Raw genomic sequence first — 14,301 nt, forward strand, 5'->3', positions numbered from 1 at the left:
TTGCCAGGCACAAACTTCAGAATCACCTCAGAAGCACTTCCCAGGCAGTGAAAATGAGGAATGAGGAACAAGGGGCATAGAGAGGTGACAGGGGAGGTGGCTAGCCCAGGTTTGCACTTCCTCAGGGCACACCCTACCCTTCAACACTCTGGAAGCTACATTCAGGCTCCCGTGGGAGATGCTGGGTGAACAGGGTTACAAGAGAGCTGTCCACTGTCACTAACTGTGTGCCCTGGCAATCATGGCTTGGGGGACACTACTTCTGTGGTGCCCACCCAGGTGAATAGCTGCTGTAACCTGCTTCTCAGCCTGACTCCTTCAGGTGAGATCTGCTGCTGTTCTGAGCCAGGATTACCTGTGGGGAAAGCTCCCTCCCTGTTTGCTACAGGATTGTGTTTCTCTCCTAGAGCTGAGAACTCTGGAATGCAGTTTCCTAGGCTGTGTCTGAATGTTCCTGACTTTTTCTTAGGCCTGCTTTGCGGCCTACCTCAAGTCCTTCCGCTGTTAGGATAAGGTGCAGAGTCCCCTTAACCTTGAGCCTTGTTCTCTTGGAGGGCTGTGGGGGAGGAGAGAATCAGGTTTCTAGTACCAACCCAAAGTTGTCCTGGCAACAGTGAGGTGGAGGTGATGGGCCTGCTTCCTTGGGGAAAGGCGGTTGGTGTGTTCAGAGAGCAGGGCACCTCCTGGTTCCACAGGAGTGTGATATCTTCCTCTAGGCACTGAACCTTGGTGTCCCTAGTGTTGAAAGTGGGTGGATCTCCTGACAGGGCCACAGATGCCCCTTCTCCAGCATTGGTTTGGAAATATACTTCCATTTGAGCCTTTAAACAGGAACACTCTTGAATACAGTTAATATCCTTAGCTTTCATTTTAGCTTTGAAATCCCTTGATGTGAGAAAAGCCAGCAGGTGCCTTCCGTATGTTGTATGGTAAACATTAGTTTCTCTCTTGCTTCCAGTTTCTACCATTTGGACTTTATAGAATGTTCTTCATGCCAATAATTGAGAACTTAGCAAGGCACGTCCTTGTCTCGTGCAGTTTGGGCAAAGGGGCTCCTGGTGAGGGTGGGAGGGCTCCGCCGTGCTGTGATGTCTCCAGGCAGAAGTGATTCGGTTGGCACTTTTAAGCCCCTCCCCCAACTGAGCCCCACCTCCCAAGCCCTCCCTACCCTAAAGACTTCCTTCTGAGCCTCTGCTGGTTCAGCAACTAACTGGCTGAGGGACTGAGGCTGTGGCTAGTAATCTAGGTAGTCTATTGAATACCTAATTAATAATTAAAAAATGTCTACATCCTCTACAGCAACCTGGGTTTTTTTCTACCTCACCAAGTCTCTGTAAATTTTTTCTTTTTGAGACAAGTCTCACTCTGTGGCCCAGGCTAGCCTTGAACTCATAGCACTCCTGCCTCAGCCTTCCAGTATGGGCATTACAGGTATGAATGAGCCACCATGCTGGGCTTCAGAGTGAGACCTAGAGTCCCATTCTAGCTGAACCATTTGGCACTTGGCCCTGAGAAGTTCTGTCTGTGCTCTTAGCCCTGCAGCTTGTCTGTGACGTGGAAATAGAGAATAGGAGGGTTAAGAAGTCCATGAGAGGCTGGAGAGATGACTCAGTAGTTGAGGTCACATATTGCCTTTGGAGATGACCTGAGTTCATGGTTCCAATCAATACCCATGTGAGGGGGCCCACAACTGCCTATAACTCCAGCTCCAGGGGATCCAATGCCCTCTTCTGGTCTCTGCTGGCTCCTGCATGCACGTACATATATTGGCAGGCAGGCCAGCAGGCATGCACACATGCACACATGCACACACACACACACACACACACACACACAGAATAAGTGCACATTCAGATCACAAGTACCCAATGCCACCTTCCACAGGGACGTGGTCCTGAGCATAATAGATTCTGTAGGGGTGGCTGGCAGAAAATACATCAGTATGTGCTATAAAGAGGAAAAGGAACTTAACAGGAACCGGGGTAGAAGGAGGTTGGTGTTAGTATCTTGAGCCAGGGAAAGCTTTCTTGAGGTAGAGTGGAGCGAAGGCCTGAAGGTGGCAAGCAGCAAGCCAGGCTGGGGGAGACAGCTTGGGAAAGAACCTGGGGTGTGTCCTCGAAACATGAGGAACACAGCACTATGGAACAGAAGGAGATGGGAAGGGGGCGTGTCCATGGGACAGGAGCACAGTACAATGGGGCAGGAGGAGAGGCACAGTGGTCCTGTGAACCACAGCCTGGAGCCTGCTGTCCTGCTGAGAGCCTCGGCTTTGTGCTGAGGCTAAAACTAGCCGTCCCAGGGCCTAGGGATTTAAACGGCTAAGTGTAGCCATTGATGGGGAAGAGATAGCCCGGGAAAGCGGGAGATCAGTGGGACGTGGTGGCCCAGATCAGGAAGACAATGGTAGAATGCTAAATTCAAGGAGGACCTAGGCGCATCCTGAAGGCAGAGCTGACTAGCTCTACAGCTAGGTGGACCAGAGAGTGGGGAATTGAGGACAGAGAGGGTGTTGTTGGGTTATAGGTAGGCTATAGTTAAGTTTGAGGTGCTTCTGGATATCATAAGGTAAGGGTGAACATCCCACATGGGCACTTCTAGTGAACAGAGCTTGTTCTGTGAATTAACCACACAGCTGGTAGGTTTAAGGGCTGAGACCCACATTTGTGGACTTTTACAAAGGCCCCGCTGGGCTAAGAGGGTAAGATAGGGCCTCCTAAGGTGCTGGTGGGCTCAGCGAAAGCTGCTGAGCATTCAGCTCCTGGCAAGCCTTTGATTGCCTCTTATGATTGTCAGGTTTCTCCTGAAAGGCCTCCCTCCAGCCCTCACTCTGGCCCAGAGTCACCAGAGCTTAGCAGAAGCTAGCCGGAAGGGTACAGCCTTTGCCTCACCATTCCAGTCAGGAGTTCTTTCACGTTCTGGCCTGCCTGGTCTAAGACATGATGTGATGCATCCAAATAAATGAAGGATGCCTGAGGTATAAGGAACTCCAATCTGTATGTGGTTGTACATGGGATAAACATGGTCCTGTGACTTGGTTAGACACTCACTAAGAAAGAGAGTTCAGAATGCAAAATAAAGGTGAAGGGTCCAGGAAAAGCAAAGGGATGAGGGACTCAGCAGCTGATGGAAATACTTAGTATTTGGAACTGATCTTAAAACATAATGATTCTTAGGGCTGGAAAGATGGCTCAGCAATTAGGAACATCTGTTGTTCTTGGAAAAGGTCTGGGTTCTGTTCCCAAGCCTATCATCAGTAACTACAGTGTAGGTTTATGCTAAGGCAATACATGATTGGACACTGGAGAGGTAGGCGGGGAAAGTTGCTGGAGGAGGGGAAGAGGAGGCAGTAGGCGGAGACTGACAGAGGGAGAGATTCCGGAGCTAACATGAAGCCATTGTGTTTGTTTCTCTTGGCGCATCTCTAGCTTGGTGAGGTTGTCATGATTGTTTTTAAGGGTCTCTATGGGTCTAATTTATCTTTTCTGGATGGGCAGTTTGTATCTTTGTCCACTGGTTGTAAGCTTATTGTATAGAGGGTTTGTGGATTGAGAATATAACATATAAACCTGTTTGATAAAGTTACTGGGCTGTGGAGTCATGTTTGAAAGAAAAAAGAGATGTACAGTCGTGAGGAAATCTAATCTCCTCACACAGGACACCAATGTTGTTAGAAGATGATGTCCAGGGTTTCAGCACCAATGTTAGGAAAAGGAGGAAGAGAGTGGGGGGCATATGGCCCATGGAGGTGCGGTGAGGCCTGGGGGCAAGGAAGATGACTCTGGGGGCCCATGTTGAGAATCCCTTCCCCCTGAAGGACCAGTATAGAACAGAATAGAGTTTATTCAGGTCATGGGGGAGTTAAGAGGGTGGTAGAGGCAGAGACAGAGAAGAGAGGAATAGAAAAGTAGAGGAGTAGAGGCCAGCCATGAGCATGTGGGGGGGGAAGGGGAAGTGGAGGGGCAAGTGGGGGGAGAGCAAGAGCAAGAGGGAGAGCAAGAGAGAGAGGAGGAATGTTCTTTGTTCTCAGTGTGGAAGAGACTGGTGTCAGACCAGCCAGACACTGACTTGGAGAGAGAGCTGGAGGGGTGGCTGTTACAGTAAAGGAAAGCAGGCGTGTGGGTGAGGTTAACTCTTTCTTGAGGAGTTGGCACAGGAGGGATTGAAACTACAGGTAGCCTTGTCCAGGTGGGAGTGTGTCTGTATCATTTGCTGGGGCCACCATGCCCAGCATGGTGTTGAGCTGTATTTTTCCGGGTCAGTGACACAGCAGGTGATGTGAGCTGCAAGGTCACACTCTGCAAACACTGTTCCCAACCATGCACAGATGTGACCAGCACATCCCCATTAGCACAAGGCTCCACAGTGTCTTAGAGCTATCTGTCCAATACAGAAGCTGCATGCAACTGTTTAGGCTGTGATTGACTTCAACTAGAAGGTAGTTCCTCTAGTTGGACTTTAAAACATGAGGGTCTTATGTAGCCTTGGTTGACCTCAACCTTGCCTGGTTTAGATGAAGCTGAGAATTGAACTCAGAGGTTTATGCATGCTAGGCAACTACTCTCTCAACTAAGCCATGTCCTCAGCCCCAGTTACTAAGTTTTTATTGGTCAATATCTGTGTGCTCAGTAGCTGCACATGGCCTAGTGGCTACCATATTGGACAGCGCAGACTCAGAGCATTTCTGTGACTCAGAGAGTTAGTTTTGTTAAAGCTCTTCTAGAAGATGACAGCTGGTCTCTCAGGCCATGTCTCCTCCTTAATGGCTCATTAACTCACCAAACCTGTGAGGAACACCTATTCTGTGCCAGATTGGCAGGTACCACACAACTTTGGACCCCGTGGGCTGTCTCCTGGGAATGCAGTCATCTTGGCCTGTGCAGTTTCCTTGTCTCTAGACACCACTTGGGAGCCCAAGCCCATGTCAGCAGTACTGCATGGTCAGCAGTGGAGAGGGTAAAGCATTCCTGCCCTGAGGTCCTGGTCCTCCCCGACCTGATGCTTAACTTCCTGCACTTGCGTGGATGATCGTTGACTAGTCACTAAATGTCTGAATTTGGAACTACATCATTCTGCGAGGACAATAGCCTGCAGTTTCTAGGTTTTCTACACTGGTCCTCTCCTTGGGGGAGCTGAGATATTTGGACTTGACCTCATTTGACCTCACTTCCTGCCTCCCATAGCCTCCTATGGCCAGACCAGAATGGGTGCTCGGAGATGACTCAGTGTCCTTTTGGCTTCCAAAATGGCCTAGAAGCTCCAAGAATCTGGGTATTTGGATAAACTGGAAATAGGACCAGGATATATTTGGCTAAGTAGTTGCAGGCTTGCTTACAGTGGTAAGTATGTGGGTGGGTAGGTATACATTACATGGCATGTAGGTAGGATACATGGGTTAAGCATGCTCAGACCCATCTTCCAGAGAAGTAGACTTCACCCATCTCAGGGTCTACACACACACGCACGCACACACACACACACACACACACACACACACGGATTCCTTTGCTATCGTAGTCTCTCCTCTCTAGCAAGGCTCTCGCAGACACTTAGCCTCTCACCAGCCGAGTTCATTTATCCAAATCCCTCCTGGCTTCCTTGCTGTAATTAACTCCTGAACACCTCATCAGAGTGTCAACTCTAACAACCAAGGGCCTCTGGGACAGTGCTGGCCTCCTCCCCTGTCAGCCCTGAGCCAGCACTCTGAGTTACTGCTGACAAGGACCTGACTGGTTCCTTCGGAGCTTGATGGAGGCCATGCTGACAGACCCCGCATAGCCAGGCACTGTTTACACAAGTGACCCTGGCCCATGTTGGGAGGCAAGGATCCTGCCTAGGGTGCTGTGGCCTTTTCTCTGAGGTACAGGCCTCACCACCTCCACCCCTGTCAGCCCTATACTCCGAGGTGTGTTTGCACACTGCCTAAGACAAGCCTGGGGTGCTTCTCCCCTGTACTGTCTGGTTTTGTGTCAACTTGACACAAGCTGGAGTTACCACAGAGAAAGGAGCCTCAGTTGAGGAAATGCCTCCGTGAGATTCAGCTGTAAGGCATTTTCTCAACTAGTGATCAAGGGGGGAGGGCCCAGCCCACTGTGGGTGGTGTCATCCCTGGGCTGGTACACCTGGGTTCTATAAGAAAGCAGGCTGAGCAAGCTAGAAGAAGCAAGCCAGTAAAGTAAGTAACATCCCTCCATGGCCTCTGCATCAGCTCCTGCTTCCTGACCTGCTTGAGTTCCAGTCCTGACTTCCTCTGGTGATGAACAGCGATATGGAAGTGTAAGCTGAATAAACCCTTTCCTCCCCAACTTGCTTCTTGGTCATGATGTCTTGTGCAGGAATAGAAACCCTGACTAAGACATCCCCCAAATCTGAGGACGTCTTGCTTTTACCCCAAAGACCTCTCAGAGTTCAAGTCTTTCTCTGCAGACTTTGGCCTTTTTCCCAGACAGGGTCAGGCCTTTGACTTGTCCCCACCTGTAACCATTAGGGCAGAGCTGACCTGCTGTCTTTTCGGAGCTGAGCAGTGCAGTCTCAGTGCCCAGACCTTGCTCTCTGGCTCTCTGGCTCTCTGGCTCTGGTTAGTCCACCACCCTTGGGCCAGCCTCCTCCTCCAGCTTCACACCCACAATCCCACCCCCAGGCCAACACATTCTTTGTACTGTGACAAAACATGTCCTTCCCCTCTCAGCCTTTGTCTGAGGTGCCCAAAGGAAGTTCTCTCCACACAGTACCTTTGCTCAGACTTGAGGTGGGCTCTGTGATTCCTGCAAATCCCCCCACTCCCCTTCCCAGCTCTATCTTGGCCCCTCGGCCCCGGAGGTTTCCTGCCCAAGCTCCCTCACTTCCTGAGGGAAGCCCAAGTGTGCTTTCATCCTGCGGTAGGAGGTGTGCGGGATAGGACCGGCCCAAGGTCCAGGTGCAAGAAGCATGTTTCAGTGGCCACTCATGCAGTGAAGTCATTCAGAATCTACCACATGGCAGATGCCAGCCTTGCCCTCCCCTGTTTATTGTGCCTCTTCTGTTCTGTTCCTCCGGTTTGGGGACTTAGATAGGTATAACATTCACAGTGTCTGAATGGTACCCTATCCATTTCACCAGATCACCCTGGAGTTAAATCCCTATTAACCACAGTCCTGGTGACATAAGTAGCTTCTCTTCGACTTTTGAATGCTTTCCCTCTGAAAGGTTTTATACTGTGAACAATGGAAAGAGCCTACGAGAGCTCCCATTGTATAACTGAAAGGCTGAACCCACAAGTGCTTGCCCAACATGAGCGGCCTTGGCAGCCAGATCAGTGAACTCTGACCCCTTAAAGCATGACCCTCACCTACTGCACCCCCATCCCTCTGCCTGCCTTCCTGAGATCAAGTCTTATGTAACCCACCCAGACTGACCTCAGACTTGCTATGTAGTTAAGACTGGCCTTGTACTCCTGACCTTCCTGCTTCTGCTTTTCTAGTGCTGGGATTACAGTCTTTTGTGGTGTGTGTGTGTGTGTGTGTGTGTGTGTGTGTGTGCACATGCTTATGTATTCTCTCATACAGAGGCCAGAGGGCAACCCTGGGTGTCATCCTTAGGAATGGGATGCTGTTCACCTCCTTTGATACAGGGTCTCTTCTTGTTAGCTGAGGCTTACCAATCAAGCTATAATGGCCAGTAAGCTCCTGCGATGCTCCTATCTCCGCCTCTGCCGAGCTAGGGTTACAAGTGTGTGCCACCACACTTAGCTTTGTTAGTAACCATTGGGGGTTGAACTCAGTACTTTATTGACTGAGCCATATCCTTAGCCGCCCTAAAAGATTATTTTGATTTGTAGTGTTTTACCTGTTCAGCAAAGGTGCCCCAGTCATTGCTAACTCAGAATCTTCCTCCTCAGTCCCCAGCAGACACACCTTACAGTGGTTCTCACATCAGATAAAAAGTAGCTTCAGGTTAAGCAGGTAGCATTTCCCCTGTCCACTCGTCTGGAAAGATTCTCTACCGTCCAAATGACAGCGAGAGGCTAAGGTAGAAAAGAGTACATGGCACTTCAGGACACCGAAGTGTGTGATAGGGCCAGCCTGGGAAATGGGGCTGCTCAGCACCCACAGGAAAGACAACAGAAGGAACCCAAAGTCTGAAGTTCTTCTCAGGAACTAATGTAATGCTGACTAGCATTAGTCAACTATATGTTCCATTGTTCAACTGATCTGTGTCCATTGCATATGTCTAACAGATGAATTAGTGTATACATATCTGTAAATAATGATGTTCAGTGGTTGTAACTCAACACTGTCAGAGTTTGACATACCAAGCTTAGTGAACCTAGGTGACCATTTGTTGATCTAGTTTTGAAGGTCATGTTATAGAACCATCGTGAAAATGGGAAGAGTCACAGGAAAGGAAGAACTAACAATGAATTTCTGCACAACTCCCCTCCCTCTCGGTGACTTTCTGACAAACACTTCAAGTACAGAGAGATCGTGCGCAGCTTTTTATCAGCTTGATGCAAACCCAGACACACCTGGGCAGAGGGAATCTCTGGGCTGAGGAACTGCTCCCAACATTGCTCTTGGCCATGGCTATGGGGCATTTTTTTTTAAATAGGATCTCTTTACATAGCCTCGTCTGTCTTAGAACTAACTGTAGATTAGGCTGGTCTCAAACGTGAAGAGATCTGCCTGCTCCCCACTGCCACCCCCAAATGCTAGGCAGCACCATGCCCAGCTGTTGGGCACTTTCTTTCTTGAGTGCTGATGGATATGGGAGGTCCCAGCCCACTCTGGGTGGTGCCACCCCTGGGCAGATGGGCCAGGCTGTATAAGGAAGGTAGCTGAGCAAGCCAGGGGAAGCAAGCCTTTTGAAACCGGGAGTTCCACATATCACACAAGTAAATTGGTGGCCTTCATTTACGGTCACAGCATCTATCTTGTTATCTTTAAGATTGGTATTTACTTAGGGCCTTCTGTCTTCACACCTTCTGTATCATTCTTCAACATTGTTGTAGAAATACATAGTACAAAACAGAAAGGAAGGGAAAAAAAAGGAAGGAAGGAAAGAAGGAACATCCCTGACCATCCCATCCCACAAGAAACTAATGGCCTCCAAAGATAGGGGATTTCTGAGGCTTTTGTGGTTTGGTCTCCAGAGACACCCTCATTTTCTGTTCCTGCTGACATAGTTCATGCAGAGACTTGAGGGTCCAGACCCAGCTAGGAGGAGGCAGGGTTTAAAGGGGAGCCAGGATGTGATCAGGAACATCCGACTCCTCCCAGGGCTGGACTGGTATCCTTGAGTCCTAAGGGGGCTCAGAAGGGTTTTTCTGTGTCCCCAGAGCTCTGAGGCAGTCAGGCAGGCAGGGACAGAATGATTGGCTGAGTGGAGTCAGGTACCCGAGTTCTGTGTATATTACACACGGGACACACTGCCTCCACTCCCAGCCCCTGTCACTTAGCACCTGTATGCACATTGATGGTGTGGAGTGTCAGGAGAATTGGGGAGGCTGAGGCAAATAGAAGGAGCCTTATTTATATGCTTTTTATTACCCCACCTGCTCAAGAGACCCTATGTAGCCTGGCTGAGGGACAGGAAGGTGTTCTGCTGACACTCGGCTATCCAAGGGAACTCAGCCTAGAACTCTGTGTCCACCCTGGAAGCCAGAGGAAGACGGGGCCACACCTTGTTGAGGTCCCAGCTCCCTCAGCCATACTTGGCAGTGACCTAGGACGGCTAGGATGTACTGAGTACTTCCTGGGGGTCGGGCATGGTTCTGAGTGCTTCAAGCTAATGAGCCACTTAGTCCCGATTCACCACCTAGGAAACAAGGCCCCGGGGACTTTTGTGACTTGTCTGATACCGCACTGGGAATATAGAGTTCTGTTCTTTGTCCTGCCTTCTCCTACCCCTGTGGATTTTGGTTTACAAGGGCAATTACATATATCATGCTCCAGGTAGGCTGGGGCCTTGAGATGTTCAGCTGAAAGGCCTTACCCACCTCCTCTCTACCTCTCAGAATTCCCAGCTTCTGCTACTCAGGGTTCCAGTAGCTTGCTAGAGGTTAACAGGGCACTGGCTCTGGTTATTTATTTACTTATTATTGATTATTTATTATCAGACTTCTGACTTCACCTCACTGGCAGGGGCTTGGGGATGCCATCAGTCTTGCTAGACTGCAGGGCCCTGGGGACTCTGCTGCTTCCTGGGCTCCGGCACAGGGCAGGGCGCACTGGGGTTATTTACGTGGCTTCTCATTCCTGCATGGCAATGATGCCATCTCGAGGTTCTTAACACTGGAAAAGGACAAACAGTGAGACTGCCGTAGCACTTCGGGCCAGAGCCAGGCACCAGCCATCCTGGAACTAGGTGACTCAGGAGACTCGGGCTGGTGACAGCTCCTGGGATCCTCCAGCTTCTCAGTAGCTGAGCTCTAGGTGTACTCCGGCCTGGTCACCAGGATCTGCTGTCACTGGGGTGCTTGGCCTGAGGTTTTATCACCTCTCCACCCTTTTCTGCAGCACCCCCCCCCAACCTGGCCTACTTCACAGCCGAGTTCCCTCCTTGCTGGTTCTCTAATGGTCTCTCGCCCTTTGATCTTCACAAACCTTCACCAGCCACAGGATCCCTTTCTTCTTTCTTCCCTTGGGGATGATGGAGACATCGTTTTGTTTGCCTCCCATTCCTGCCCTGCACCCTGGGGGTCCTGTGTCCTCCCTCTCCCTAGGCCAATGCCTCATTATGATGCTGTCTGCTGTCTCATTTCCCTTCCACCCAGAATGACCCATGTGTCGGCATGATTTCCAGAGCGTCTGGTACGGCCTCTAGGCCTCTCCTAAGCACTGACTGTAGGGCGTTCCTTCATGGAGGCCTTGCGGGACTCCTCAGCGAGGCACGTGTAAGGCCATGCTCCTGACTTTCCCTCACATCTGGTTCTCCTCTGTGGGTCTATATTTTGAGCACCGGCACCATCCCCTCAGATGTCCAAGGCCACAGATGTTTTTTTTTTTTTTTTCCTTTTTTTTCTGGAAAGAGTTAGAGTGCAAATATTTCTGGCTTTGCCAGCCATATGGTCTTTGTCATAACTATTCAACTCTTGGTGGAGTGTGAAAACAGTCAGAAACAATGTGTAAACAAATGAGCGTGGCTGGGTGCCAATAAACCTTTATGAAAGCAGACAGCAAACACAGTTGGCCCACGGGCCAGCATGCTGACTCCTGGTCCCCACCTAGTCAGTGCTTGAGCAACATTTCTGTTTCTACTGCCACTCAGATCCTCTCAGGTCCTGGAGGCCCGGAGGACTTTTCTTGAGTGTCTGCCTTGGGTACGTGGCTCGACCTCTCAGGCCTCTGCTTACCTACCTTCAGACTTAGCTCTGTCCCATCCCTGGGAAGGCCCCCGGGTACCCCCTCCCCACGTGGCGCTCTCCTCCCTATTTTGGTAGTCTCCACCGTCTCCATTGTCACAATGGTGGGCCACAGTGTCACACCGCACTGCAACCCTGTGTCCACAGGAGTGCCTCCCTGGGCTCAGGTAGAATTCTTACTGGCTTCTGGGGTTTCCTTATGTGTCATGGAACTTCAGTCAGGTTGAGTCTGAGTTGGTGGCTGCTCTCTGAGAGCACCGGGGAGACATGAAGAGTATTCAGCAGTGAGGGACACAGGAATGGTCACACTTCTTATAGAAAGAGGACCATGCCGTGCCGTGCCTATCAGTTGATATGCGGGGCTGCCATGATGCTGAGCCTTGTCGGGGTAAGAAACCACCCAGCCTGGCCATTTGCTGCTGTCATATGGGTGTTGGGGCATCTGTGTAAAGCTGTATAGTTCCTAGATGACACCCTCGACCAGGACCAGGGGCTCATTGGATCGGGTGCTTCTTTCCAGAAGTGTCCGAACTTGGCCTTGTAGGAGGAGCGCAGGCCATTTCCCTCTAACCCTGTGCTTCTCCTCACAGGAAAACCTTATGCTCTCCATCCTGCCAAAGCATGTGGCTGACGAGATGTTGAAGGACATGAAGAAAGATGAGAGTCAGAAGGACCAGCAGCAGTTCAACACCATGTACATGTACCGTCATGAGAATGTCAGGTGTGATGGCAGAGAGGCCCTGGGCCCTGACAGCAGGATGGCACACTGCTTTATGGGATCTACTCAGTATTGTGGGGCCTGGACTTCCCGATACTGTGCACCTGGGTTCCTCTGAACCAAGTGGGAGGAGCCATAGGAGCAGACGGCAGGTTGAAACTGCGCGTCACCTGCCTGGTCTTACCTGCAGTTGGATGAGTATCACCTAGAGAAGGGCTCCTGGCAGCCACCCAGCCCTCCGAGGCTCAGGGCAGGAGGGAGTCAGAAGGGGGTGGGGCAGTGGTCAGCAGGCAGGACCCTTTGCAGAGGATAAGCTTGTCGAGTCTAGGCTGTGCCCGAGTCTCACTGCAGTAGAGCTGAGTAAGGCCTTTCCCTGCTGGCAGGAGTGGGTGGTGGGCCGCTGTCTGGAGTCTCACTGCCTGTGAACTCTCCTTTTGCAGCATCCTGTTTGCAGATATTGTGGGCTTTACCCAGCTGTCCTCTGCTTGCAGCGCCCAGGAGCTTGTGAAGCTACTCAACGAGCTCTTTGCCCGCTTTGACAAGCTGGCGGCCGTAAGTCTCCAGCCCTCTGCCCTGTCTCCTAGGCTTTCCCTACCTGGCCTTCCTCCACCTGCTGTGCCTTTCCTCCATGGCCAGGGGCCAGGAGTACAGACCATGCTCTGCCCTTTCAGAAATACCACCAGCTGAGGATCAAGATCCTGGGTGACTGTTACTACTGCATCTGTGGCCTGCCTGACTACCGGGAGGACCATGCCGTGTGCTCCATCCTGATGGGGCTTGCCATGGTCGAGGCCATCTCGTAAGTGGGTCCCTCTGGGAGGGTGGGGTGGCCAGATATCCAGCGCCATGGAGGAGCTACTTGAGGCATGGTCCTGAAATCCAGACGTGGCTACCTCACAGCTAAGAGAAACTGCAAAACTCCCCGGTCTCTAGGCCACGTGTCTGTTCTGGCTAGGGGAAAGGAAACCCGTGAGCGGAGGTTTAGGATGGGGTGGGGTGAGAGAGCCAGGATGCTGGCATGGAGTCTGTAACAGTTATTCACAATGCTGAGAGAACATGGAAGCCAACATGCACTTTGGAATGCTAATAGGAACCAGTTAGCCATTTGTCCCGAGTTTCTTTTGGATCTGACAGCAAATCTCTGAATTTTGTCACTCCTGGAGTTCCCAGGCAAGGAGCTGGCTGTGTCTGCAGCATGTAGAACACACCAGACACACACCCAGGGAAGTGTTAGCTTTATGAATGAATGAGGGATGGAAGAGAGAAATGGGAGGTCCTCTGGGGGAAGTCACCGGGTCCCGGATGCCTGTCATCACTGAATCTGGGCCATGGCCTCCATTAGCTCCAGTGTAGGCCACTTAACTCAGGCAGAAAGCCGTAGGGGACATGTGAGGTCCTCTCAGTCTGGAGGAGGGTTCCTCCTGCCAGGGCAAAGACTGCAAGGCACCTCACAATGGCATGCCTTACCCAGCACCACCTCTCTGTGCCTGGCAGGTATGTGCGGGAGAAGACCAAGACTGGAGTGGATATGCGTGTGGGGGTGCACACAGGCACTGTGCTAGGTGGTGTCCTGGGCCAGAAGCGCTGGCAGTATGACGTGTGGTCTACCGATGTCACTGTGGCAAACAAGATGGAGGCTGGTGGCATCCCAGGGTGAGTACTCCTTCCAAGGGAGTAGGTAGAAGGACCAAGGGAGGGGGGACCATTTCACTCACTCTCAGGGCTGTGGCCCTAATGAGGGACAAGGGGTCCAAAAATCCCATTCCTCCCAGGAGCAGTTTTCCTACCTTCTGTTCCTGTGTTGTAGCTTTAGTCATGTTCTCTATTCAAAACTCTGCCCCAAAACCACCCGTGGAAGAAAGGATTTATTTGGCTTATACTTCCAGTTTATCATTAAGGAAGTCAGAGAAGGAACTGAGGCAGAAACCATGGAAGTTTACTAGCTTAATCTCTTCCTCCCTGTCAGCTAGTTTTCTTGTACAGTTTAGAGCCAAATGCCTAGGAATGGTGCCACCCACAGTGGACTGGACCCCTTTACATCAATCATCAGTCAAGATAATTTCTTTCAGACATGGTCACAGGTCAATATGATCTGGGCAGTTCCTCAATTGAGATTCCTTATTCCTGGGTGACTCTAGGTGGTATAGAGTTGACCAAAAAACAAACAAACAAAACTCACGCAGCACACCTGCAACACCCAGCTGTGGCTGGGAGACTGCCCTCAGGTGCCTGTCTCTAGGCAGGATGC

The 14,301-nt window shown here is 50.9% G+C and overlaps 1 protein-coding gene across 2 annotated transcripts in view; it reads left to right on the forward strand.

Annotated features, from left to right (window-relative positions):
• ADCY3 (adenylate cyclase 3) overlaps positions 1-14,301 on the forward strand; it is a 77,635-nt gene that overhangs the window by 47,982 nt on the left and 15,352 nt on the right. For both annotated transcript variants that reach the window (XM_080919021.1, XM_080919022.1), the window contains exons 4-7: positions 11,926-12,056; positions 12,494-12,605; positions 12,725-12,852; positions 13,548-13,706. In XM_080919021.1, coding sequence (XP_080775147.1) covers positions 11,926-12,056; positions 12,494-12,605; positions 12,725-12,852; positions 13,548-13,706 — 530 coding nt within the window. The remainder of the gene's footprint in view (positions 1-11,925; positions 12,057-12,493; positions 12,606-12,724; positions 12,853-13,547; positions 13,707-14,301) is intronic.

Source organism: Micromys minutus, assembly GCF_963924665.1.
Source record: "Micromys minutus genome assembly, chromosome: 1".
Classification (NCBI taxonomy): domain Eukaryota; kingdom Metazoa; phylum Chordata; class Mammalia; order Rodentia; family Muridae; genus Micromys; species Micromys minutus.